Here is a 22,522-nt window from a genome sequence, read left to right as displayed (position 1 = left end):
GTACCAACACGACTTGGGAGGTCATTTGGAGAGAGGGTTTGTAAAGCAAAGAGACCCAGATACAGAACCCATTGATTGTTTTAGAGTAAAATCAGGGTTAGATGGGATTTTGGGAATTAGGAATTGTTCCCTGGGAGGGTGGGGAGGAGCTGGGATGGAATTCCCCGAGCAACTGGGGCTGCCCCTGGATCCCAAGGCCAGGTTGGACATTGGGACAGTGGAAGGTGTCCCTGCCCAGGGGTTGGAATGAGATGAGCTTTAAAATCCCTCCCAACCCAAACCATTTAATTTTCTGATTTGATAAACTGCCATTCCTACCCAGTTGGGTTTTTTTTTTTGGCACATCCAGTGAAGGAATAACAGGAACTGGGCATGAGGTGAAGCCATCATGAGGCTGACAATGTTTCACCCTGACAGCTTCATTGTCCTCCTTCTCTGGAGTCCCAAAAAACCCAACAAGACTGTTTGCAGATGAGGAGAAAACAAACGTGGCTCAAGGTTTCAGCAAATCAGGCAGTGCAGCACAAATGAAAATGCACAAGATGCCAATTCCAGTGGAGACAAAAACTCAAATGAAGGCATCAGTGTAGGATTTCCCCCCTCACTCCTTAATTCTCTGCTCAGCCAGCTTTAGGCAGAAGAGCTGGAGCTATTTATTTATGAATTTTCTATTCACTGCACAGAATGAAAGGAAAAAAAGGATGGAAACCTTCAGCTCCACCTTACACCTGACCACAGCAGGGTTCTGTGCAGGGGCAGGAACCAATTAATGCCTTTATTCCTCCTTTTCAGCCAAGTTCAGAAGCACAGAAACACCCAAAGCCTCCCGTGCCTCCCTTTTCCTGTGCAATTCCTGCCTCAGAGCAGCCTGGAGGTACAGCACAGCACAACCCCAGCAGGGAATTCTCCTTGTTTCATCAGCTAGGAAAAAAAAAACAATTAGAAATTTCTGCAAATCTTCATTTCTAATCAGTGGATTTCAAGTTAAGGAAACTTCCAGCTTCTATTCTTGTACTTGATGTGATTAAAATGAGTCCAGAAAAGCAAGTTGGGAGAGTTTTCCTACTGAGAGAGGCAGGTCCAGCTGCCCATCCCCACCTGGAATTTCGGTATTTCCCTCAAGCCACGTTTCCAGGGGATTTTTGAGCAAAATCCAGCTCAGCTTTGTGCCAGTTTAGGAGAATTCCTGCTGCAGGCAAGCAGACAGAAAGCAGAGCAAAGCAGGGGAGGCAGGAGAAAAGGGGATTATAGAGACAGGATAAGCCAGAAGGGATAAATCAGGAATTCACTGATAAATGGCATGTCCTGCAGGAATTTCTGCTCCTGCACAAGGCCCTGGCACCTCTGGGGAAAGGCAGCAGCCCCTGGGTCAGGCTGGGATTAAATCCAGATTAAATCTGGGAAAAAGCTGCAGGGAATGCCCCGAGTTCTCTTTAAGGCCAAACAGCTTTTAGGAACAGAAATTAAAACTGTTCAAGGTGCCAGAAACCCCTGAGTTCTTGGAAGGTACTGGAGCTGTCAGAGCAGGAGGTTCTTAATCTTGATCTCTTTTTCCCAATTAACATAGGAGAGACTTAAAATATATATAAATAAATATATAATTAATTTATCCCATAGAAATATATTTAATATATATAACTTTATGATATATCTCTATCTATAAATATCATTGTTATTTATATTTTATATATACATATGTATGTATATATAAAAATAAAATTTATCCCACAAGGGCATTAATATATAAATAATGCCCTTATGGGATAAATCAATATTTAAAGAGAAATCCTTCCACTTTGCCTTTAATTGACTGCATGGGATTTTGGAATTTGATTCAATTTTGAACATTGTAACACTAAAAGAAAAAATTTTACAGCTGTTTCAAATCTTTATTTTCAGACAGCATCTTAAAGGAATTATTAAGTTACTGAAGTGCATCCTGCAGTGTCAGGTAGAGCACAGGTGAGGAGGCAGAAATTCATGGAATTAAATTCTTTCCTCTCAAGACAAATTTCAGAGTATCGATATCATGAAGCACAAAAACCAGACACAAAGAGAAGGCAACAAAAAAAACCCTGCTGTGCTTTAGAGGGGTTTTAGCATCCAAAATATCAATACGGTCAGGAATAACTTCTAGGAAGAGCCTTTTGGGAATACAGTTATTTTGCATATTAAATTGTAAGTTTTTTGTTAGTATTAAAAATATGTTTTATATTATTTTTCTGTTTGTTGAGAAGAATAAATATTTTTAGTACTAAAAAAAGGAAAATAACATTATTTTCTCATTTTTTAAAATAAACAGGAAACTGGTCAAATATAAAACAGTATCAAAAAAACAAATTAGCAAAACCTGAAGCTGCTTTGAAAATGAGGAGGAAAAGAAAGACATTTCCATTTGGGTATTCCATTTTCCTCAAAATTCTACTTATTTATGCACTATGTTCAGGAACTTGGAACTCCAGAGCCAGGAATCACTCAACTTCTCTCACTGCACCAGAGCAGCCACAGCCTTAAAACTGTCAGTAAAAAATATTATTTGTAGCCATATTAGGCAGAATTAAAAACAGAACCCAAAATTAGGATTAAATTGTAAAAAACCCAACCACTTTATCATTTTATCCAGCAGTTTCAATAATCATGAGGTCACAGAACACTTCCAGAATCATCTGCTACAAACACAATACAAATTTCTGTCTGATGCTGCTGCCCCATGGACATTTTTAAAGACAGAAAAGAAGTTTAATTAGGGGTACTGCCAGGATAAAGTCAATTTAAACACTGAAGTATTTAAATCAAAATTCTGTATATGGCAGTAAATACGGAATTTTTACAGTGCAGTAAAATCTTGCTGTTAAAAAGGAATTGCACTGAAATGCAGAAATTGTAGCAATTCTGAAAAACCCCAAACCCAGGTGAACTGAAAGCTTCCCAGCCTGTTTTATTCTGTAATTTTCTTTTCCTGGACCTGCCCTTCCTGCTCCTTTGGAATTTCCCATCCCATGTGAATGTTAATCCTTGAGCAGGAATCTGCAGGAGAAAATGGGGCTTCTCTGGAATATTTGGTGGATTATTCTCAGGCTTTTAGCAGAAATTATTTCTGGGAAAGAGAACCTTGTGGAATTCCTGCTGGACTTCCCTTTGGGCAGGGAGGTCAGGAATTTCCAACAGCTTTACAAGGAAATTTCAGCTGCTGGAAGGAAGCTTCTAGGAGCTGAAATCCCAATTTCTGACTTGGAAGGAAAAGAAATCCACACTTCACTATTGTAGTTCTGTAGGGAAAAAAAAATCACTAAAAGCTGTCTCAACCATTAATTTTCCCACTTTTTTAAAATGATGATTTATTCTTCTGTATTTTTACTTTATATTAATTTAAGGTGGACTCTCACTATCCAGCAGAAAATACATTATTTGAATATATAAAATCTAATTCAGTACAAGAGATAGAACAAGTTAAAATATGGGGATAAAAGTTCATCAGGCAGCACAGAGCCCACCTGGAAGAAATTCACTTTTAAAGGTTAAATCCTTAAATATTAATTATTCAAATTAACAAATGTGGCAATAAAAAGTGAGCATAAGGCATCAATCCCTAGGATAGCAGCAGTGTATGAAAATCAGGTGGTTCAATGCTGAGAATAGCAATTTTCATCACCTTTTTATTTCCTACCCACATTAATTAATTTACATTTTCTCATCTTATCTCTGGACTTTAAGATGCTTATTGGAAAAAAAATGGATCTCAAAGGCTCCTGAATGCTGGCAGTGCTTTGGGTCCCAGGCTGGGCTGATTTTTGGGCTGAAAGAGGAAATTTAGCAGAGATTGCTGGGAAGTGCATTAAGCTCATTTGGAAGTGATTAGTGCTTCTCTGGATCCCATTTTTCCAGGATGTGAAGCACTAATGCTGTGTCATCCAATTAATGTGGAATTCTGTAATTCCTGCTTCACCTCCCCATGGTTCAGCTGCTCTGAGTGCCTGGAGGAGGTGAGGAGGAGGAGGGAAATTTAGGTGTCACCTGAGGGGCTCAGCTGGAGGGGAAGGAAAAAGGATTTCCCTGGAGGAAGAAAGAGGAAAAAGCTGCCCAGAGCCTCTGCAGGCTCCAGCCTTGGAAGAGTCAAGGGAAGGAAGGACATGGAGCTGCTGGAACGAGCCCAGAGCAGCTCCAGGATGAGCAGAGGGATGGAGCAGCCCCGCTGTGGGGAGAGGTTGGGAGAATTGGGATTGTTCAGCCTGGAAAACAGAAGTTTTGGGGTGGTCTCGTTGTCCCTTCCAGCACCTCAATAACCTACAGCACAGATGGAGAGAGGCTACAAGGGTCTGGAGGGACAGGACCCAGGGAATGCCATCCCAGAGGGCAGGGCTGGATGGGAGATTGGGAATTGGGAATTGTTCCCTGGCAGGGTGGGCAGCCCTGGCACAGGTGCCCAGAGCAGCTGTGGCTGCCCCTGGATCCCTGGCAGTGCCCAAGGCCAGGCTGGAAATTGGGGTTTGGAGCAACCTGGACAGAGGAAGGTGTCCCTGCTGGGATGAGCTTTGAGGTCCCTTCCATCCCAAACCATTTTCTGAAATCCCTCAGCAGCTCCATCCTCAAACCCAGATTTCTCTGACTCAGCAATCCTCCAGCAACCAACACATCATGAGCAGCTAAAATCTGAAAATGATCCATGACAACAACGTGTGACTGTGCTAGAAAATAAGAAAACCCATCCACATCTCGGAGCCTCTTGCTCCAAACCCTCCCACAGTCCATATGTTTAATCCCAATGGTTCTCACTCCTCAAATTCTGCCCTCAATCTCTCATACAGCAATTAAATCAGAAAAGGTTCTCTGCTGCCTGCATGCAAGAAGTCAACTCATTAAGATATATTGTCAAAAACAGAAAGGCAAAACCAGAAAATTCATCACACCAATGCCTCAGGTCCCCTAAAGGGCTCCAGGAGAGCTGCAAAGAGACTCGGGACAAGGGATGGAGGGACAGGACACAGGGAATGGTTCCCACTGCCAGGGGGCAGGGATAGATGGGGCACTGGGAAAAAATCCTTCCTTGTGAGGGTGGTGCCAAAATAAAATCAGCCAAGTGCTGCTACATGATTTTATTTGGCCAAATTTTCCTGGGAAGGACAGCACTGATACAGAGAACTGCCCTAAAATGAGAAGTTTTGGTTGCAAACCTTCTAAGTCTATAGTGATTCTAGGGAGAAAACACAGAAATCTGTATCACAAATAGAATTTTAGTGCTTGCTGATAAAAACAGCCCCTATGTTTGGAGGAAGAATTTGGGACAGGCATTAATGATGGAAAAACTCTGACTCAGTGTTCCAAATTTAACAATGTTTAACAACATGGAGGGAAGTGAAGCTTTAGGATGTCCTGACCAGGTGTGCTAGGGCAAGGTTTGTGCTATTAAATAATATTTAAAATTCATCTCTTGTTTCTGTAGGGCTTGTTGAGAATTGTCAGTCTATTGAAAAATATGATCCTATCATTAAAGAAAAAATGCTTCTGAAACAAATAATTCCCATCTCCATGTGTAATGCCAGGAGAACAGGAGAGTCCCGGATAATTAAGTTATTGGAGTTATTGTGGGCAGGCTTAAGGGACAAAATCCAAGTTTGAAAGTGAGAAGAGGCACACGGCAGGAGGATATTTCAGGAAAAGGTCATTTGGAGAGAGGACACCTGGAGATGCTGAGGGGACAGAAATAGCACTCAGCAAAACAGGATTGGCAGAGCTGTGACAGGTGACACAATCCAGCTCAGGAATACAGCTCGGTAACAAAAATACCAAAAAGTCCTCCAATTTGGAATATTTGCTGAATTTAATCCCTGGAAGTGGCCAAGGCAAGGCTGGACAAAAATTGGAGCAACCTGGGGTAGTGAAAGGTTGGAACTGGATGATCCTGAAGGTCCTTTCCAACCCAAACCTCTCTGGGAATTTGTCATTGATGATGATTAGTAGTATTTCATATGATTGATATAATATTAAGGAGTAAAAGAGTAAGTAATACAGAAAGATATCTGATTTTTTTTTTAATCAGGTTTTTGTCTTATTTTTATGGCACAAACAAGCCTAAGTTTGCAATCAAATAATTTGCCTGATGGAGCAAGTCCATTAAAACCCCTCCAATGCTGGATAAATTGATGCTGATAGACACCAGTCAATTATTCTATGAAATTTACAGTTCTAAATGCTGAAATAACACAAATTTTTTTTTTTTTTCCTTCAGCCTCTTTATACCATTCAGAAGCAAAATATTTCCCTTGGATAGGAAGGGCTGAAAGCTGATCTGTGCTGCAGCAGCAAAAGGCAATGACATGGGGCTTGTCAGATGGACCAGAACTAAGATGCTTTTTTTTCCTCTTGAGGTCTATCTTTAATAGAAATTGATTATATAAAAAATTACTCTCTTCAGCAATGGGGGTTTTATAACAATTTCTTTTTTTACAGCAATTTTCAGCAGCTCTTAAGAGCCTCCCTGCAAGAATAATGTTTGAAAGGAGTAAAAATGAACTCTGGCAATGCCAGAGCTGAAAGGCCTTTTTATTTTTTCCCCCCAAAAAAACCTGATACTGAGAAAAAACCAGATATAACACATGCTAAATGCTGCACTTTAAATGAGATTTAAGGAACTCTTAGAGAAACACCTCCCTCATTCCAAGATTTTCCCTCACTGACAGAATTCCTGTGCTGGGACATTCCCAATGAGCTGATATCCACATACCACCACTAAATCCCTGCTGAAATTCCCTAACCAAATGTTTTTTGCCAGCCACACTGCACACAGAACACGTTTTCAGTGAAGACAACGTTGTTTTTCCATTAACAAGGAGGGATATTAAGCAGTAGACTTGGAATGTGCTCCTGCACCAATACAGCTGCCTCCTAAAATTCACCATTTTACACTTCCAGCACTGAGTCGAAATTTTTCAAATTATCTTTGATTTGGAATGGCTTTTTATTAATTTGAAACACAGCAATGGGTAAAAAACTCTACTTGAATTCTTACCTAATGTATTTCTCTTCTCTGCTACTGGAAAGTTTATCCAAATCACTGAAATGCCAAAACTTTCGCTAAAAATGGATTTACACTCAAACCAAACACGGCCAGATGTAAAAAGTCATCACACCTTTCTAACACCCCTTCCTGGGGCTCCACCAGAGTCAGAGACACCAGATCTTAAAAATAAAACAAAAAGCACAAAATTCTCCTCATCCTTTCTCAGCATCTTTCATTCCTAAGAGGAAAACAAACCCCACCTAAATCAGCAGATGGTATAGGATGACATTCTGTGCTGTTTACAAAGCCTGTGAAAGGTGAAGTCCACCCAAATTTTCCCCTGGAAATCTTGGAGGTATTTTCCAACCTTAATGATGAGAATTCCCTGGAAATGGCTGCAGGTGTTCTGTGCCACATCCCTGCCTCTCCTTAAGTCAGACAGGGCTTAAACTGAAGTTTAAAATAATCTCTTTTTGGATGACACCTGGGCAATCAGATCTCACTTCTCCAGTGGTTCACTCTGAACAAGCAATGGCAGAAATACCTCAGGAAACATATTTAGTCCTAATTAAAAGTGAACTCAAGCTCAGGAGTGATAACTTCATATTTAGGTAATGACAAAAGCAGCCAGTGCAAAGCCCAAGACAGCTAAGCAGTGGAGGGGGACAGGGAAGAAATAAACTAATCCAAGTGTCTAAATTCCCAACATTTCACCCTTTAAAATTCATGCTCTGATATCCAGAGCTCCCACTGCAACAGGAATCCTTCAAAGGTCCCTTCCAACCCCAAATATTCTACACAAACAGGAACAGCCTCAGTGCAGAACATGGCCAGAGGTTGCTGCACAAACCCAACCAAAACCACTGAATTCCAGGGTACTTCTGAGGGTCCAAAATTCAGTTTCCACAATTAGACAGGATGTTTGCTCTATTTTATTTTGCTGCTGTTGTTCCTTTGCTTTATTAGGTGGCCTCAAAATGTTCTGCAGCACAAAGCTCAAGTAAGGGCTGGAATTTCATCTCAATTGTGGTTCTTAAGTGCTGGAAGGATTTTGTAGCCAACAGTGTTTGAAATTCAGGACAGGGATTTTACAACTTCAGACTGTTTTCTAAAGGCAAGGATGCACTATAAAGGAGAATTGCTTTTTAATTGATCTATTTATTCCACACATATGTATGAGTCTATGCATACAACAGGAACTTGATGAAATTAATCCTTTCTATGGTAAAAGTGTCAAGGAACAGCTCAGGTAAAGAATTTCTGGGACAGCCTCCTTGTTTTTGGCCAACCTCTCAGCTTTCCCCAAAGAACAAGGATGCAGGTGCCTGGCTGCCACCCTGACCTCCCAGAAGGGAGAACTGAGCTTGGAAGCCCTCAAAAATCATTTCTCCACCAAAAAAAAAGGGTTGCATTTCTAGTGGTCAGTCACTTCCCAGCAACTCCACCATAATCCTCAAGACCCTCCTTAACAGCAGGGAAATGCTGAATAATCCAATTCCTATTTTTCTTCTTCTTTTTGAACTTCCTCTTTTCATTTTCATGCAAGAACTATTTATTATTTAATTTCCATAAATTAAGCACTTAGACATTGGGTTAAATGATTTCTTTTTATCATCATATTTAACGAGCGCTTTTCTCTTCCCATTTCTAGCGTGGAATTGGATTTTAAACAGCAAGAAGATAAACTACAGCCAGTTTTGAGAAAACTTCATCCTATTGAGGAAACTCAGGTTGCACCTTTGCCTTATTCTCAGGAGAGCTACTCCTCTACTCCCAAGCAAAAATCCAAAACTGAATCAAAAAAGCACGGAAGATGGAAACTCTGGTTCCTTTAACCCAAGTCCATGACGTGTGGAGTTCAAGGCCTTCTTTGACAAATATTTGGAGCTGTATCCATCATCTCTGACGGGATCTTGGTGGAAGGAGCAGTGTCCTGGCCAAGGGCAGCGTGCAGTTCTCACCGCGTGTACCAAAAAGGCTTTTGTAGCGACGGACTCACGCCCGGGAGCACGGGCTCGGGTGCCCCTGCCCACTGCTACCCGCAGTTGCCAATGTGGGATGGAAAACCCGAACGGAAATTTGGACAAAGATGGGAAGTAAAACTGTTTCCACCCCTCCTCAGATCCGAAAGCGTGGCGCTCCGACGCGTTAAAGCGCCCCCAGGAATGGTGAAAGCCTTTTGGGGGTCTGGGTTGTTGTCTTTGGACAGCAAGGAGGGGGAATAAAAACGAGCAAGCCTTATGTTTGCAGTGGTGTTGAGTTTTACAGCTCCGTGGTGATCGGGGAGTGCAGTTTTCAGCACAGAATTCCTGGACAAAGCACAATTTTGCCCGCGGCCCGCGGCCGCGCCCATCTCCGAGACGTGACTGTGGCGTGTCCTCTGCCTTCATGCGATGTAGACTCCAACCAAGCTCTCACATTTCAAAACATCATCTCTGGTCCAGCTGTGTCCTCACCACCAGAAGAACCAACTCTGCTGCTCAGCCCCAGCGGGGCGGTGGCCAGAAACCTCCCAAAATTCAGGCCCAGCCTTTAAGCACCTCCAGCTCACAGGGTCCAGGCCATGGGACAACCCCTCAGCATCACCTTGGAAGGGTCTCGACCACACGGGAACAAAACCCAACCCCAAAACAGACCCGTCCCAATCCGGATTGTTGGCCTTTGCCATGGGTCAGTATTGTTTTCTAACAGCCTTTGGAAAACCTCTCCCATACTGCAGAAGGCACCAGGAGATGTCCAGGCTGCAGCACTGCTTGGAAGGAGCTGAAAATTGGAAATGCTATTTATTTATTTATTTATTTATTTAAGCTGCTCAAATGGGTTTCCCAGCTTACTATAATTTATATCTCGATCTATCAATTGTACTCAGTAATTGAAACACTTAAGGGAGAAATGTGATTTTTCCTAAATTGGTTCAGATTTTTTTTTTGGAAACAGCACTTAAAATTTTGCTCTGACTTATGAACTGCAAATTTTCCTTTAAATATTTGCTACTGTCATTAAACTTGCATCTAAAATGACCACTGGTGGAAAAATTCCTCATGCTAGAAGTCACCAAGGAGTGGGAATCTTTTGTTTTGGGATTTTTCCCTAAGGATTTCAGATAATTTGAGTGTCATGTGACAAATTTGGTTTAAATTGCATCCCCTGTAGCAGCAGGAAGGTACAAATTCTTCAGCCTTTAGGTGCAAGAACCATGATCTTTAATTTGTACTAAAATACTAAAAATTTGGGAAAGTATTTTTCTTTTTCTCTGTTTCTCCTCTTAGCTCATCATCCAATTTACTCCTGGGAGGAAACTGAAGGAAAATAACCTAATTTTTTTCCCTCAAAGAGCAAGAAAAGCAAATTAAAATGGGAATGGAAATGCAGAAGGTGCCTATGGCCAGCTCAATATTTGCAGTAAACCTTCAAGAGGGCTACAAGCTCTTGCATGGAAGCAAATCCTGAAATCCTCTGGTGGGAGTTGAAGGATTAGGAAGGTGATCCTGTACACCAGGAAGGAAGTGCCACCGTTTCATGTGGAAAAAAACCCATATTTCATGTATTTTATATTGTTTTTAACTAAACAACTATTTACAACACAGCCCACACAACAAGGCTTAGAAACCCAAATATCTCCAAACAAAAAAATACTTTTTTTTTTTAAGCAGAAAGGAATCTCAAAGATGGGCAGAAAAAGGAGAATACAGCAGTATTCATTATTTAAAAAGAAAAAAACAAACATTAATAACTAATGCACTCCTCCATGCTAACAGGCCTAGTGTTTGGGGTTTTTTAAAGAAATTAAACCAAGCATCTCTCCATGGCAATCAATTCCCAAATCCTCAGTAGCTTTGTGTGTGCAGGGACCCTGAGTGATCCAGAGCTCCTGGGATCAGGAGAAAAGAGGGAGCAAACTCCAACTGGAGAAACAAAGAGCTCAAAGGGAAAGTTCTCATGGCGTGTTCTGTACATGTCCAGGCTATTTTCTTAAGAAGTTGCAAATTTTTAATTTTTTACATTTTTTTAAACCTGGGGAAAGCTGACATTACCATAAAACCTTGCTTCCAACTGACATCTCGTGTTCTCTGGCACCCTCCAATGTACTTTGTAATAAAATGTTTTTGCAAGTGTGTAAAATGTATCATAATTGTATTGCCTTTAGAATCACTCAGGCTCAGGTTAGATAGACACCAAGAGAAAAAAAAAAACACCTAATTCTTTAGAGCTTTTACTTCAATGTGACAGAGCTATTTTCACCCTCATGTAGAAGATCTTGGAGGTTCTAATGAGGAAAATGCATTTTTATTTTCAATGTGGCTTTGCTGGATTCACTGGCATTCCCCTGCACTTCATACACTGATTTTCTAGCTGCACTTCTCCCATCTCCTGCTTCAAAATACTTTTTAGCCAATAAATACTGCAGTGATTTTATATCCCTCGCTCTTTGCTGAGTCCTTATAATTTCCACACAGCAAGAATTGCATTCTTTGGTTTAGACCTAGAACTAGGAGGAAAACACTATTCCTGTGAGTAGCACTTGGTTTCTTAAAGATTAAAAACAAAAACAACTGTAAAAATACTTCTAAAAAAACAGGATAAAGTGAAAAAAAAAAAAAATACATGATTAAAACTGGAAAATCCTACCATGGGTTCAAAGTGTTTGCTTTTTCTTGCCTAAAATGCAAAACTACTGTCTGTGCCTTTGATTTCACTCAATGTTTTAAAGGTTAAATCACTTTTTCCAATCAAATAGGGTGATTTTTCATGAACTTCCCAACAAAGTCAGCTGTTAGATTACACCAGGACCTGTGTATTACCACATATTATATATTGCTGTTGGAATTGAGCTGGAATTGAACCAGATTGCCACTAAAAATCCAACTGCACCAACACCATTTTTGTCTGGGAGAACGAAAAGGACTGCATGAAGATTTTTAATATTCCATAAAAGCCATCTGTGGTTCATTAAAATAACTGGAGTGCTACAAATGTGTCCATTTGTTTAGGTGAGTGCAGCTCATTCCCATCATTGTTGGTAGGGAATGCAACAAGGATGGTTTGACAACATAAAAAAAGCTCAGTATTAGTGATGGAATAAAACCATGGCCACCATCCAAATACCACTCCAGTTTCAGTGAAATCAGCTTGCAATATGTAATTTCAATTGATTTTGAAAGAGAAGAAAACATGTGACTCAATAAAGCAAAATATTTTTACATGGAAGAAGTCTGGCAAAGGAATGACTTCTGTTTTCTGCCCAACGTTTTGGAATCCATGAAGCCTGACCTGGGCAGCTTTTAAGGCACAGGAAAATAACTTACATCCAGATTTAACTGCTGAAAAACAAACTGCAGCCCCAGAAGTCTCCTGTGACCAACAATAACTCAGATTTCACACTTGCGCCTGTATTTTACGTCCTTCTGGGGAGACCTGCAGCCTGGAAGTGCTGAGAGATGGACAGTCCACCACGGTGATTGATTGACTGATTGGCTGATTGATTGATTGATTATCCAGAGCTCCCCCATCAATGCCACTCTGCTCCACACAACCCTTGTCACTCTCCTTGTGTCAGGTGTCCCCTGCACCCCACAGAGATTCCTCTTCTCCATCTCCTTCCAGAAACCTCAGACAGGTTCCACAAACCCCTTTTTCTTCTCTCCTTCCGATGGCTCCTGCATCATTTCTGTTCCAGTTCCACCTCAACCCTCATCCCAAAGCACCGAGGGGAAAGCAGCAAGGTGGAGAAGATCCCATTCATCAGCAACACCACAAAGTCCTGCCCAGGGCTTCCCAATACCCAAAATAATCCATTTTCCCTGGTCACAGCACTGACTTTGCTCCCCCACCTTCAGATGTTTTCCAGAGCCACTCTCCTTATGGACACTCTTGGAAGTTAACACCACAGGAACATGGAATGGTTTGGGTTGGAAAAAGGACCTTAAAGACCATCACATTCCAACCCCAATCTTCCCCTAGGCCAGGAGAGTTCCTCTCAGAAATTAAGGAGCTTGGTTGCCTTGGCTTTGGAGATGAGGCACATCCCAAGCTGCTGACACGAGGAGAAGGAGCAGCCGTGGATCATTCTGGAGCTGCCACCAAGGCTGCTCTGTCCTGATTTACTGGAAGAGGCTGAGATGTTGCCTCACGTGGAACCCAACATTGTCCAAAAGCCACCAGGAAAGGAAAGAGAACATTTAAAACCACCCTTCCCAAGGCTCAAGGAAGTTCAATTTACTTTTTCTTCCGTACAAAAGGTTTTGTGGGTTTTTTCCAGGTGATTTCTCACTGAGCAGCAGCAGCTCGAGGCAGGAGCAAAATTAACCTAAACCAGGCAGATTGGAGCAGCAGGACAGCTCAGCACCCTCAGGCTGCATCCTGCACTAATAACAGAATCATTATATAAAATAAATATTAATAATATTAGAATCTTCTACTCAGAAAATTGATTAAGTAACAACCACCAGTGAGACTTACAGAATAAACACCAGCCCAAATCAATGAGGATTAAAAATTCTTTTGCTAACGCAATTATTGTCAAATCAGATTTTAAACTTATAATTTATACTTCATTTTACTTAATATCTGGTTCTTCTCCTTGCAACTGGGTATCTTATTTCAAGGTAATTCGCTTTTGAAGTTATAGGATTGTTTTTGATTTTATCAAGGAATTCACATTTAAGGAGGAAAAAAAATGAAAAACGAATGTGCAAAGCTGAAGGATTCTACTGGAGAATCCTTCCAGTTTAGTGCTGCAGAAAAGGCTCATACTGTAATTAAAACTTTTCACTTGAGCACTTAAATCCTTGACATTCCTCCACTGCTCATAAACTGCATTATGCAACATCAGATTTTGGATGGAAACGGTGCCACTAAGTATTTTTCCAGGGAGAAAACATGCCAGCTTTAGGACACCAACACAGTTATATTTAGAGAATAAAAAATTGGTTATGTCCTGAATTTTACTTCTTTTAAAGAAATGATCATTACTTTAACTCTGTCACATATTTCAAATTCCTTCCTTCCAGTCACCCTGTATGGTTAATGCTCTTCTGCAGGTAAAATTAAAAAGTCACTGCACCATTTCAACCCAAATCTGATGCAAGAGGGGTCAAGCTGTGCTTCCTGATTATTACTATTATTATTATTCATTTTACTCCTCCTACTTTGCTGACACCACAGAAATGAGTTGTGGCTGGTTATTTAACAGGGGAATCTCTTCAGCAGCAGCTGCATTATAAGTTAGGAGTAAATACTAATTAAAAATAGCCTGAAATCTCAGTGTTCATTAGCTGATTATAGAGAGGGATTCCAGGCTGTGCTCAGGAGCACAATGCACATCTTTAATACCACTGTTCTGAGCTCAAACACAACCAAGTTTTCAAATCTACTCTGCTGACTGCAAAAGGCATAATTAACATTTTTAAATATCACCTGAACCACGTTCATCAAAACAATAATTAACTCTCATTCAGCCTGAAACTGAGGAAGTTAAAATAACACACAAGTCTTTCGACTTCCTTGCACTGCTGCATCCCAGCACTGGAATATTCTGTAGGAATGATCTGCTTGGAACCATTTCCCCACAGAGGCTGTGGATTCCCATCCCTGGAAGTGTCCAAAGCCAGGCTGGACAATGCTTGGAGCAGCCTGGGATAATGGAATTGTCCCTGCCTGTGGCAGGGGAGGAGCAGAATGAGCTTTAAGGTCCTTCCAACCCAAACCACCCTGGGATTCTGTGCCTTCCTGCTCCAGCAATGGATCTGGAGATCCATTATCTCCTCCTTACAGCAAAACCCCAAGTGATACAAGTGGGAGATCAAAACTAAGCCAGCGGATGATGCACCAAAGACAAAATGAAATTGCAGCAGATTTGCCAACAGGAGCACCCCCAAATGCCAAGGAAATGAGCAGCAGCAGGTCCAGGGAGAAGTGCTGAGGACACAGAGCCCTGTGTCAAAAATCACTGGGTGTAAAAGTCAAATAGCACAGTGTGCAATTACAGGGAGAATTTAAATTGGGAATGAAAGAGGAGATCAAAAAACCAAGTTGCTGATGGACTTATCTGACTAACAATTAACCCCATGGTAAGAAGTCAGTGCATTGAGCCAAACTGACCCAAACTGATGCAGAACTGAGGTACAACTGCTCAGCCACAGCACAAACCTGGCCCACTTCAACCAGTTCCCTGGAGAGATCAGCTGCCAGCTGCAGACAGCTGAGAAAGAATACAAGGCAAAGGCAAACACACAGAGAGGCCCCCAAACACACAGAGACTCCCAAAAACACACAGAGAGGCCCCCAAAAACACACTCAGATCTATCCCCATCTCAGATATCAACAAGCCTCACTATTCATTCATTATTTAGTCCAATATTAATTAATTAAAAGTGGAAAAATTCAAGTGTAAGGCTTTAAAATCACAGTGTTAAGTCAGTAGGGTCACTTGCATCAGTTCTTTCTCTAAACATAATTGTGGGCTCTGTTCTTCAGTCATTTGAACACTCACCTTGGTTATCTCAGTTTAAGTCAAAAAGACAAGTAAATGCTTGTAAAGCAGGAACAACAGCCAAGTCTCATTTCCACACTTCCCAGCTGGCTAATTACCAATACTACATCATTTTGGCGCACACAGATATCAATCCTGGCTAATCACCTGCTCACAGATATTTTTCAAGAATTTTTTTTTTTTTTTTGCTCTTCCCCTGTGCCAACCAGAGCAAAATTACCAGGCAGTGCTTTTTGCAGCTTCCTGAGCACACAGAGAGAAAGAAAGAGAGAGAGGAGGTGTGATTGCTTTGGGTCACCTGGGATTGCAATCCTATTACAGGCAGCTTCGGGGAGATGTGACAGAGGTGTCTGAGTTTACTCACAATGAGCTCCGAGTCCCGTCCCATGGAAATCACAGTTCTGTTCACTGTCCTCAGCAGGTTCTCCATGATGATCTGGACATGGCGCTGTGTGGGGCCCTGGGCACAAGGAATAAATCAGTGATGACTACAAGCAACAGACACCAACACCACTGAGCCATTGGTGCTGCCTCTCAACCCACCTCTCAGTGGAAATTAAGTCAAACGTGGCTTGCTGTCGATCACAAGGAGGGAATGGGTTTAGCAAAGTGTTATTTTGGTAATACTTGTTTCTGATGAATTAAAATGTGCTGTTACAATGTCACTGGAAATGCAGCCTTTTCCATTATCCAATTTAGTTACCCATTAATTTTCTTCCCCCAAGTGATTTTTCCAACATCAAACCCCCACAGGCATTACCAGAAATGGGGGAGGGGAGGGGGGCTGCTCTGCAACAGCTCAATTAAAAGGAAGAGAACAGCAAAGCAAAACTTTTATTAAATGAATTGCTAATTTCAGTCAATATTAGAAGCAACCTACCGCTTTTGAAAGAGTTAAATGAAATTTTTATTCCAAGCAGCTTTTAAGGACAAATCCAGAAACCTCACACAGAATGATGGGCAAAAAACAAAGCCAAAAACACCACAAGGAGAAAGAAACAGATGAGCTTTGCTCCCACCTTTTACTTTATGGATGAAAAATAGATTTACATATTTGAAGGATGATCCACCAGCAGCATAAACTGACCCAGGAGCTGGTCCTGCTGCCAGGATCAGCCTGGGAGAGGATGGAGCTGCAGGTGAGCCCCTACCACGGAGAGAAAAGCCAACAAAGAGAGACAGGAGCAGCCAGGCTGCAGCACCAAATTCCTCCTGTAGAACAAACCCCCCTCTGAGGCAGCCACACAGAGCTACTTCCAAAAACAAACAAAATCAGAGCAAAACCCAAAAAAGCCCAATTAAATAAGATGCCAGAGAGGATGTGAGTAGCTGACCCTAGGGTAATTTCCAGCTGAATTAGTGTATGATTCTACACAGCCCTGAAGGTTCAGGCAGCAGCAGCAGCCCAAATTTCAGGAGAGCATCAAATCACTGCAGCTCTCTGGCAAAGAGCTGTTGTATGTTTGTGGAGGTCAAGAGAATGCAAAAAAAGACTATTATGCAAAAAAAAAAAAAGGGATATTACACATGCTGCACGTCTGGGAACCATGTCAGCAACAATACAGCTCAAATGCACATTTCCCAAAATACCCATGGGAGAAAAGATAAACCACCAAAACAGAGTATTTTCCACCTGGAAGAGGCCAGGCACAGTAAATGAGGAAGGTTTAACTCCTAAGGACATTTATTTCTTCACTATCTAACCAGAAAAGCTGTACTGGATGTGCCTCAGAAACAAGTGCTGTGCTGGATGTGACATTGTGAGATGCCACACAACAAACACATCCCCATCACTGGAAAACCAGAGTTAGAAAAGGCTGGTTAGGAGGGTATAAAAAGAAAAATAAAAATATAAAGCTTCAGGAGTTACCTGCTTAATTCACTTTACTAAAACAATTTCTGTGAAGTGTTACTCATCACAGAACCAGCCCACACTCACCACGTCCTTCTTGTAGAGCACTTCCAGGATGTTACTCAGCAACTGGCAGCAAGCCTCCAAATCTTCTTGTCTCTCCAAGTGATACTTGAGCTGGTCTGTCATTGTTGGCAGCAAGATTTCCCTGCAGTCTGCACACAAAACACGAGGTTACAAACACAGCTTTCAGGGCCTTCAGGCTGATGTGCTTCAGTGCTTACATAACACATAAAAAAAACCCAGGAAAAATAAATTGACTTCCAGCTTTTCAACCAAAGCCTCACCTCACCTTAAAAACTTCTGCCTCTGAGCTGTTCCAACCTTTGACCATTTGCTATTAAAAAATCCCAAAAATAACAAAAAAAAACCTTCCTTGCTCAAGTACTCAGACTGTTCCTACATGGAGGGAATCACCAAGTCAAAATGAATTACTAATTATCCATATAAATATCAGCCCAGTGAACAGCTTGGCTCTGCAGATTTGCCCCAGAGATGCTCTGTGATCTCAGCCTTGTGCCTCTACATTTGGAAAACTTCAGGATATGTTGCTCCCTGAATTTTGGGCTAACATGGAAAGGAAACAGCAGATGAAGCAGAGCCCCAGAGGGCAGAGGGGTTGTGGAATGTGAGCTGTCCCCAGATGCAGGGGAGGGGAAGAACTCCAAAGCCCAGCTGCTGAGCACTCCAGGAAAGGCACAGAAGGTTTCTTTGCAGAGCCTGTGAGGTGAATCAGTCTTTAATAACTTAAAAGGCTCCTAATTAGAGGGTTGGGAATGTTTCACAGCCCTGCTAAGCCCCTCTGGTAGGGAGGGGGCAAAGATCAGTTTAATATCTGAGTTCCACTGCAGTGCTGGAGCTGCTCTGATCAATGGGGGAGGCAGTCAAGCTGCATTTCTGAGAGAGGGAAAACTGACTATTGGTCCCAGTGCTGGGTCTGCAATGACACAACCAGCACAGAACACTCCTTTCCCTTCTCAGCTCCCACCTGGGGCTGCTGAGATACATGGGGGGAAACAAAACAGGCTGGGAACTCCACAAAATCATCCCAAGGGTGAGGAGGAGCAGCTGAGGGAGCTGGGGGGGCTCAGTCAGGAGAAGAAGAAGCTCAGGGTTTTGCACAGCTCCTGACAGGAGAGAATATTGAGGGAAGGTCCCACGGAATGGCTCCCACTGCCAGAGGGCAGGGCTGGGTGGGATACTGGGCAGGAATTCCTGGCTGGCAGGGTGCTGAGCCCTGGCACAGGTGCCCAGAGCAGCTGTGGCTGCCCCTGGATCCCTGGCAGTGCCAAGGTTGGACACTGGGGCTTGGAGCACTTGGGACAGGGGAAGGTGTCCCACAGCAAGGGTGGGATGGGATGAGTTTAAGATCCCTTCCATCCCAAACCCTTCCATGGCTCTGTGATGTTCCAACCAACCCATGGCTGAGGTGACACTCCCTACATGAGGATGAGATTTTCAGTGCATCTTTGCCATGAACTGCTCTGAAGAACACTGAGCTGCTGCACCCTGCACTGATTACATGGAAGCTCAGAGGTGTCAGCACATCCCTCTGGCTGTCCTGGCTGGCTCCAGACCCTGGCAGGGGTCTCAGAGACCCTGGCATGAAGTCAAAAACAACTGTGGCTTCCATTTTAGCCCATGGAAAAAACTGCCAACTCTGTATGAGGAATTACAAACCACAGGAGTTTTAGTAATGTGATATTTGAACTCACACAGGGTGGAAAAGCAGAAGTTTGGGATTTTTAGAATGTGATTCAGGGGGTACAAGATGGAGGAATTTGGTCATGTCCTAGCCTTCTTTCCTTTCTTCTTGCCCTCCATGTCTTGCTGTGATGGTGACACTTTTCTATTGGTTTAAGGCAGAGATTCACAGTCTAGCACAGGTGATGGGAATTGGTAATAAATTCTAAACATACACATGCAATTTTGAGTATATCAGGTGGGAGCTGCCTGAGGCTCAGGGCAGAATGCCATGGTGGGCTTGCTAGGCAGAGCTCAGCAGGTCAGAGAAAGAATGTTATGGCTAAGGAGAAATAAACAACCTTGAAAACACAATCAGAAGCTTTCCAAACTCCTCCTTTGGCTGCAGCAGGCTAAGGGAACGAGGACTCTCACATCTTGGGGTCATTTCAAAGGAAAGCAGCCCCCGACACAGAGGAGGAAAGGTGAATCCTCATCACCCTGCCTGCCACAAGCACCCCCAGCCCTGATTAATGGGGACCCTTCGTGGTCCAAAGCATCAGATCCTGCTCCCAAGGCAGCTCAGGATCTGCTGCACAATGATAATTCCACATCTGTTCTAGAGCAAAGCCCAGCCCGTGGTGATTTAATGTCAGAGGGGATCAAATATTCATCTGTAGCAAAGGATGCTCAGCAGGAATCATCAATTAGCAGCAGCCAAGGAAAGCCTTCAATGAACACAGGAGCTCTGCTGAAGATGAATACACACCATAAATTTGTGTCAATAAAAACACTGTGTTTCTTGGGACGCTGATAAATCCATTTATTTTATGGTTCATTTACTTCACGTGGCCAAATAAACTTAACCTGTGCTCAGTAACTTTGTTTCTGCTCCACAGCTTGAGTTGAGTCATAGCTGAACAGAAAGAACTTTTATAAATGCTGGGTGCTGTCTACTAATATTCAATGGGCTCAAATTCCTCATGGAAAAATCTCTGGATTTTTCAAACTCCAGCAGCTCCACATCTCACTTGGCAATCAGCTGGAAGTCATTTGGAAAACAAAGCAGCAGCAAATCCAAACAACTCCATAGGACAAAACAAATCAGAAAAATCACTGTTTACATAAACCAAAACCTTGATGTTTGCAAGGACAGGGCACTTCATTTAACTCCCAACCATGAGCACTGAAAATATCCACTAAATTATTATTAAACTGCTGCACACTTAAGGGAAAAAATATATTTATGCCTTTTTGTTTAATTTTTAAGTAGTGGAGTAAAAACAATTTATATGATTATATAAATTATGTTATATGGTGGTAAGGATAAATGTTATTTATATATTCATTTACTTCTGGAAAGTATATATATATTCATTTACAATTCAATACAAAGTATTTATATATTCATTTACCTCTACTTTACTATATGGAAACATTATCCTATTTGTGTTTATAAATATGAATAAAATAAAATTTTAAACTATATTTAAAACTATTATATTACTATTAAATTATTACTATTTTAACGATTATATTACATCTTTGTTTTTAAAGATACACAAACCCCACCAGCAGACTCCATTCAGATCCAAGGTCCCAAACTCCAAATTTCCCAGTGAATCATCCATCACTCAACATCACCAAAGCAAACTGCTTCACACATGCACCCCTCTCACCCCCAAATCCTCCAAACTTCACAGATTGGTGTATTTTGAATTTTAATTCCTCTGGAGACACAAATCTTCCTTGACCTCTCAAAGCACAGAATTAGAGCCTTTTTTCTCCACCAGAAGCAGGCTGATTAAATTTTCTGTGCATTTGCCAGCCTTGCCTAAGTTCACAGTCATGTAGTTCATATTGCTTTTAGGAAAGAAAATGTCATTTGTGCAACAGGATCCAGGATTAGGTGACAGCTTATAGGGAAGCATTCCCTATCAGTTTAAAATTCCTGAATCAGTGAGGAGCAGGAAGGGCAGCAACAACACTTCAGTAATGAACTCCAACCCACAGAGCGAGGGACAGGAAAAACTCTATTTTACAAAGGCTGTGGATAGAGGTTTGACTTCTTTTCAAGAGAATTTGAATGTTTATAAAGTTTCCCAGCACAACAGAGGCTTCAGACACAAACTTCAGAGAATGATCACGATGAAGAATTATGGTGGGAAGATCAGAGGGATGGAGCCCCTGTCCTCCTCAAAGAAAGCCTGGATGTGGCACTGGGTGCCAGGCTGAGGTGTTGGGGCTGGGCTCGATGACCTTGAATGTCTCTTCCACCCTGGTCATTCTGTGAATTCCTGTGAGGAAAGGCTGGAGACCTGGAGAGGAGCAGCTCCAGGGAGAGCTCAGAGCCCTTCCAGAGCCTGAAGGAGCTCCAGGAGAGCTGGAGAGGGACTGGGGACAAGGGATGGAGGGACAGCACACAGGGAATGGCTCCCACTGCCAGAGGACAGGGATGGATGGGAGATTGGGAATGAGGAATTCCTGGCTGGGCTGGAATTCCCAGAGCAGCTGTGGCTGCCCCTGGATCCCTGACAGTGTCCCAGGGCAGCCTAGGACACCAGGAGGTGTCCCTGCCATGGCACTGGATGGGGTTTAAGGTCCCTCCCAACCCAACCCAGTCTGGGATTCTGTGATACCAACAGCCAGAGAACCTTTTAAAGACACCCTTTTTTACTGAATAAAACCCCCCAGATACCCATGGGAATCCCAGAGTGGTTTGGGTCGGTGCAGGTGCCTGGAATCCCCATACCAGCCCTACCAAAGGCTGCTGGATTTAGGACATTCCTAACAGGCAGTGACAGGAAAACCCTGCTGAGGAGCCTCTGATAAGATCTCAGAGCCATTAAGCAGCACTGATATGTCAGCAAACCTGCCCTGGGCCCTGATTAATCACCCTCCCATTAAAACACATCCATTTAAATTTCTCAGCAGCTCAATAACGTTGGGCTGCACCATTCCCTGCTCCCTGAAGGGCTGAGTTTGGGAGTCAGGCTTCAAAAACAAACCAGCCACACACAGTTCCTACCTCTCCCTCTGGAAATGGAACTGTTCAATAAGGGAGGGCAAAGATTAATATGGCAAATGCAGCATAGCCTTTCTCAGGAGTGTGTTTTACACTCAATTTCTTGTTTCAGCTGAGTTATCTCCATTTCTTCCTCCCAAGGAGAGTAAAGGATGATCCCTGATATTACTGACTTCTGCCCCAAAGTCCTGGCAACCTAAGAGCAGCCAGGAGAAGGGAAAACTATTACACAGGCAGTGAGCTGAGAGTGAATAAAGCAAATGAGTAACACTGATGCACAGCTCTAGCCAGGAAACATTAAATTATTCTTGGGCACACCATTTTACCCAGGCCCCAACACCTGCAACTCCACTTGAATTCCTCCTTTCACTTCTTGAAAATCCAGCACTTAAGGGCTGAATAACTTCAAATCAT

The 22,522-nt window shown here is 42.4% G+C and overlaps 2 protein-coding genes across 4 annotated transcripts in view; one reads left to right on the top strand and one right to left on the bottom strand.

The window, feature by feature from the left end:
• The window catches only part of INSYN2A (inhibitory synaptic factor 2A), a 46,446-nt gene extending 30,293 nt beyond the window's left edge, over positions 1–16,153 (top strand). For both annotated transcript variants that reach the window (XM_021526348.4, XM_085582988.1), the window contains one exon: positions 8,649–16,153. In XM_021526348.4, the coding sequence (XP_021382023.1) occupies positions 8,649–8,832 (184 nt within the window). In that variant the 3' untranslated portion in view covers positions 8,833–16,153. The remainder of the gene's footprint in view (positions 1–8,648) is intronic.
• Positions 1–22,522, bottom strand: part of DOCK1 (dedicator of cytokinesis 1) — a 268,915-nt gene that overhangs the window by 168,995 nt on the left and 77,398 nt on the right. For both annotated transcript variants that reach the window (XM_077784742.2, XM_077784744.2), the window contains exons 26-27: positions 17,428–17,555; positions 15,853–15,948 (exon numbers count right to left, since the gene is read on the bottom strand). In XM_077784742.2, the coding sequence (XP_077640868.2) occupies positions 15,853–15,948; positions 17,428–17,555 (224 nt within the window). The remainder of the gene's footprint in view (positions 1–15,852; positions 15,949–17,427; positions 17,556–22,522) is intronic.

The sequence above is a fragment of the Lonchura striata genome, chromosome 6, assembly GCF_050655825.1.
Source record: "Lonchura striata isolate lonStrDom1 chromosome 6, ASM5065582v1, whole genome shotgun sequence".
Classification (NCBI taxonomy): Eukaryota; Metazoa; Chordata; class Aves; order Passeriformes; family Estrildidae; genus Lonchura; species Lonchura striata.
The sequence above is the reverse complement of the archived record's forward strand: the minus strand, read 5'-3'. Positions and strand labels throughout refer to the sequence as shown.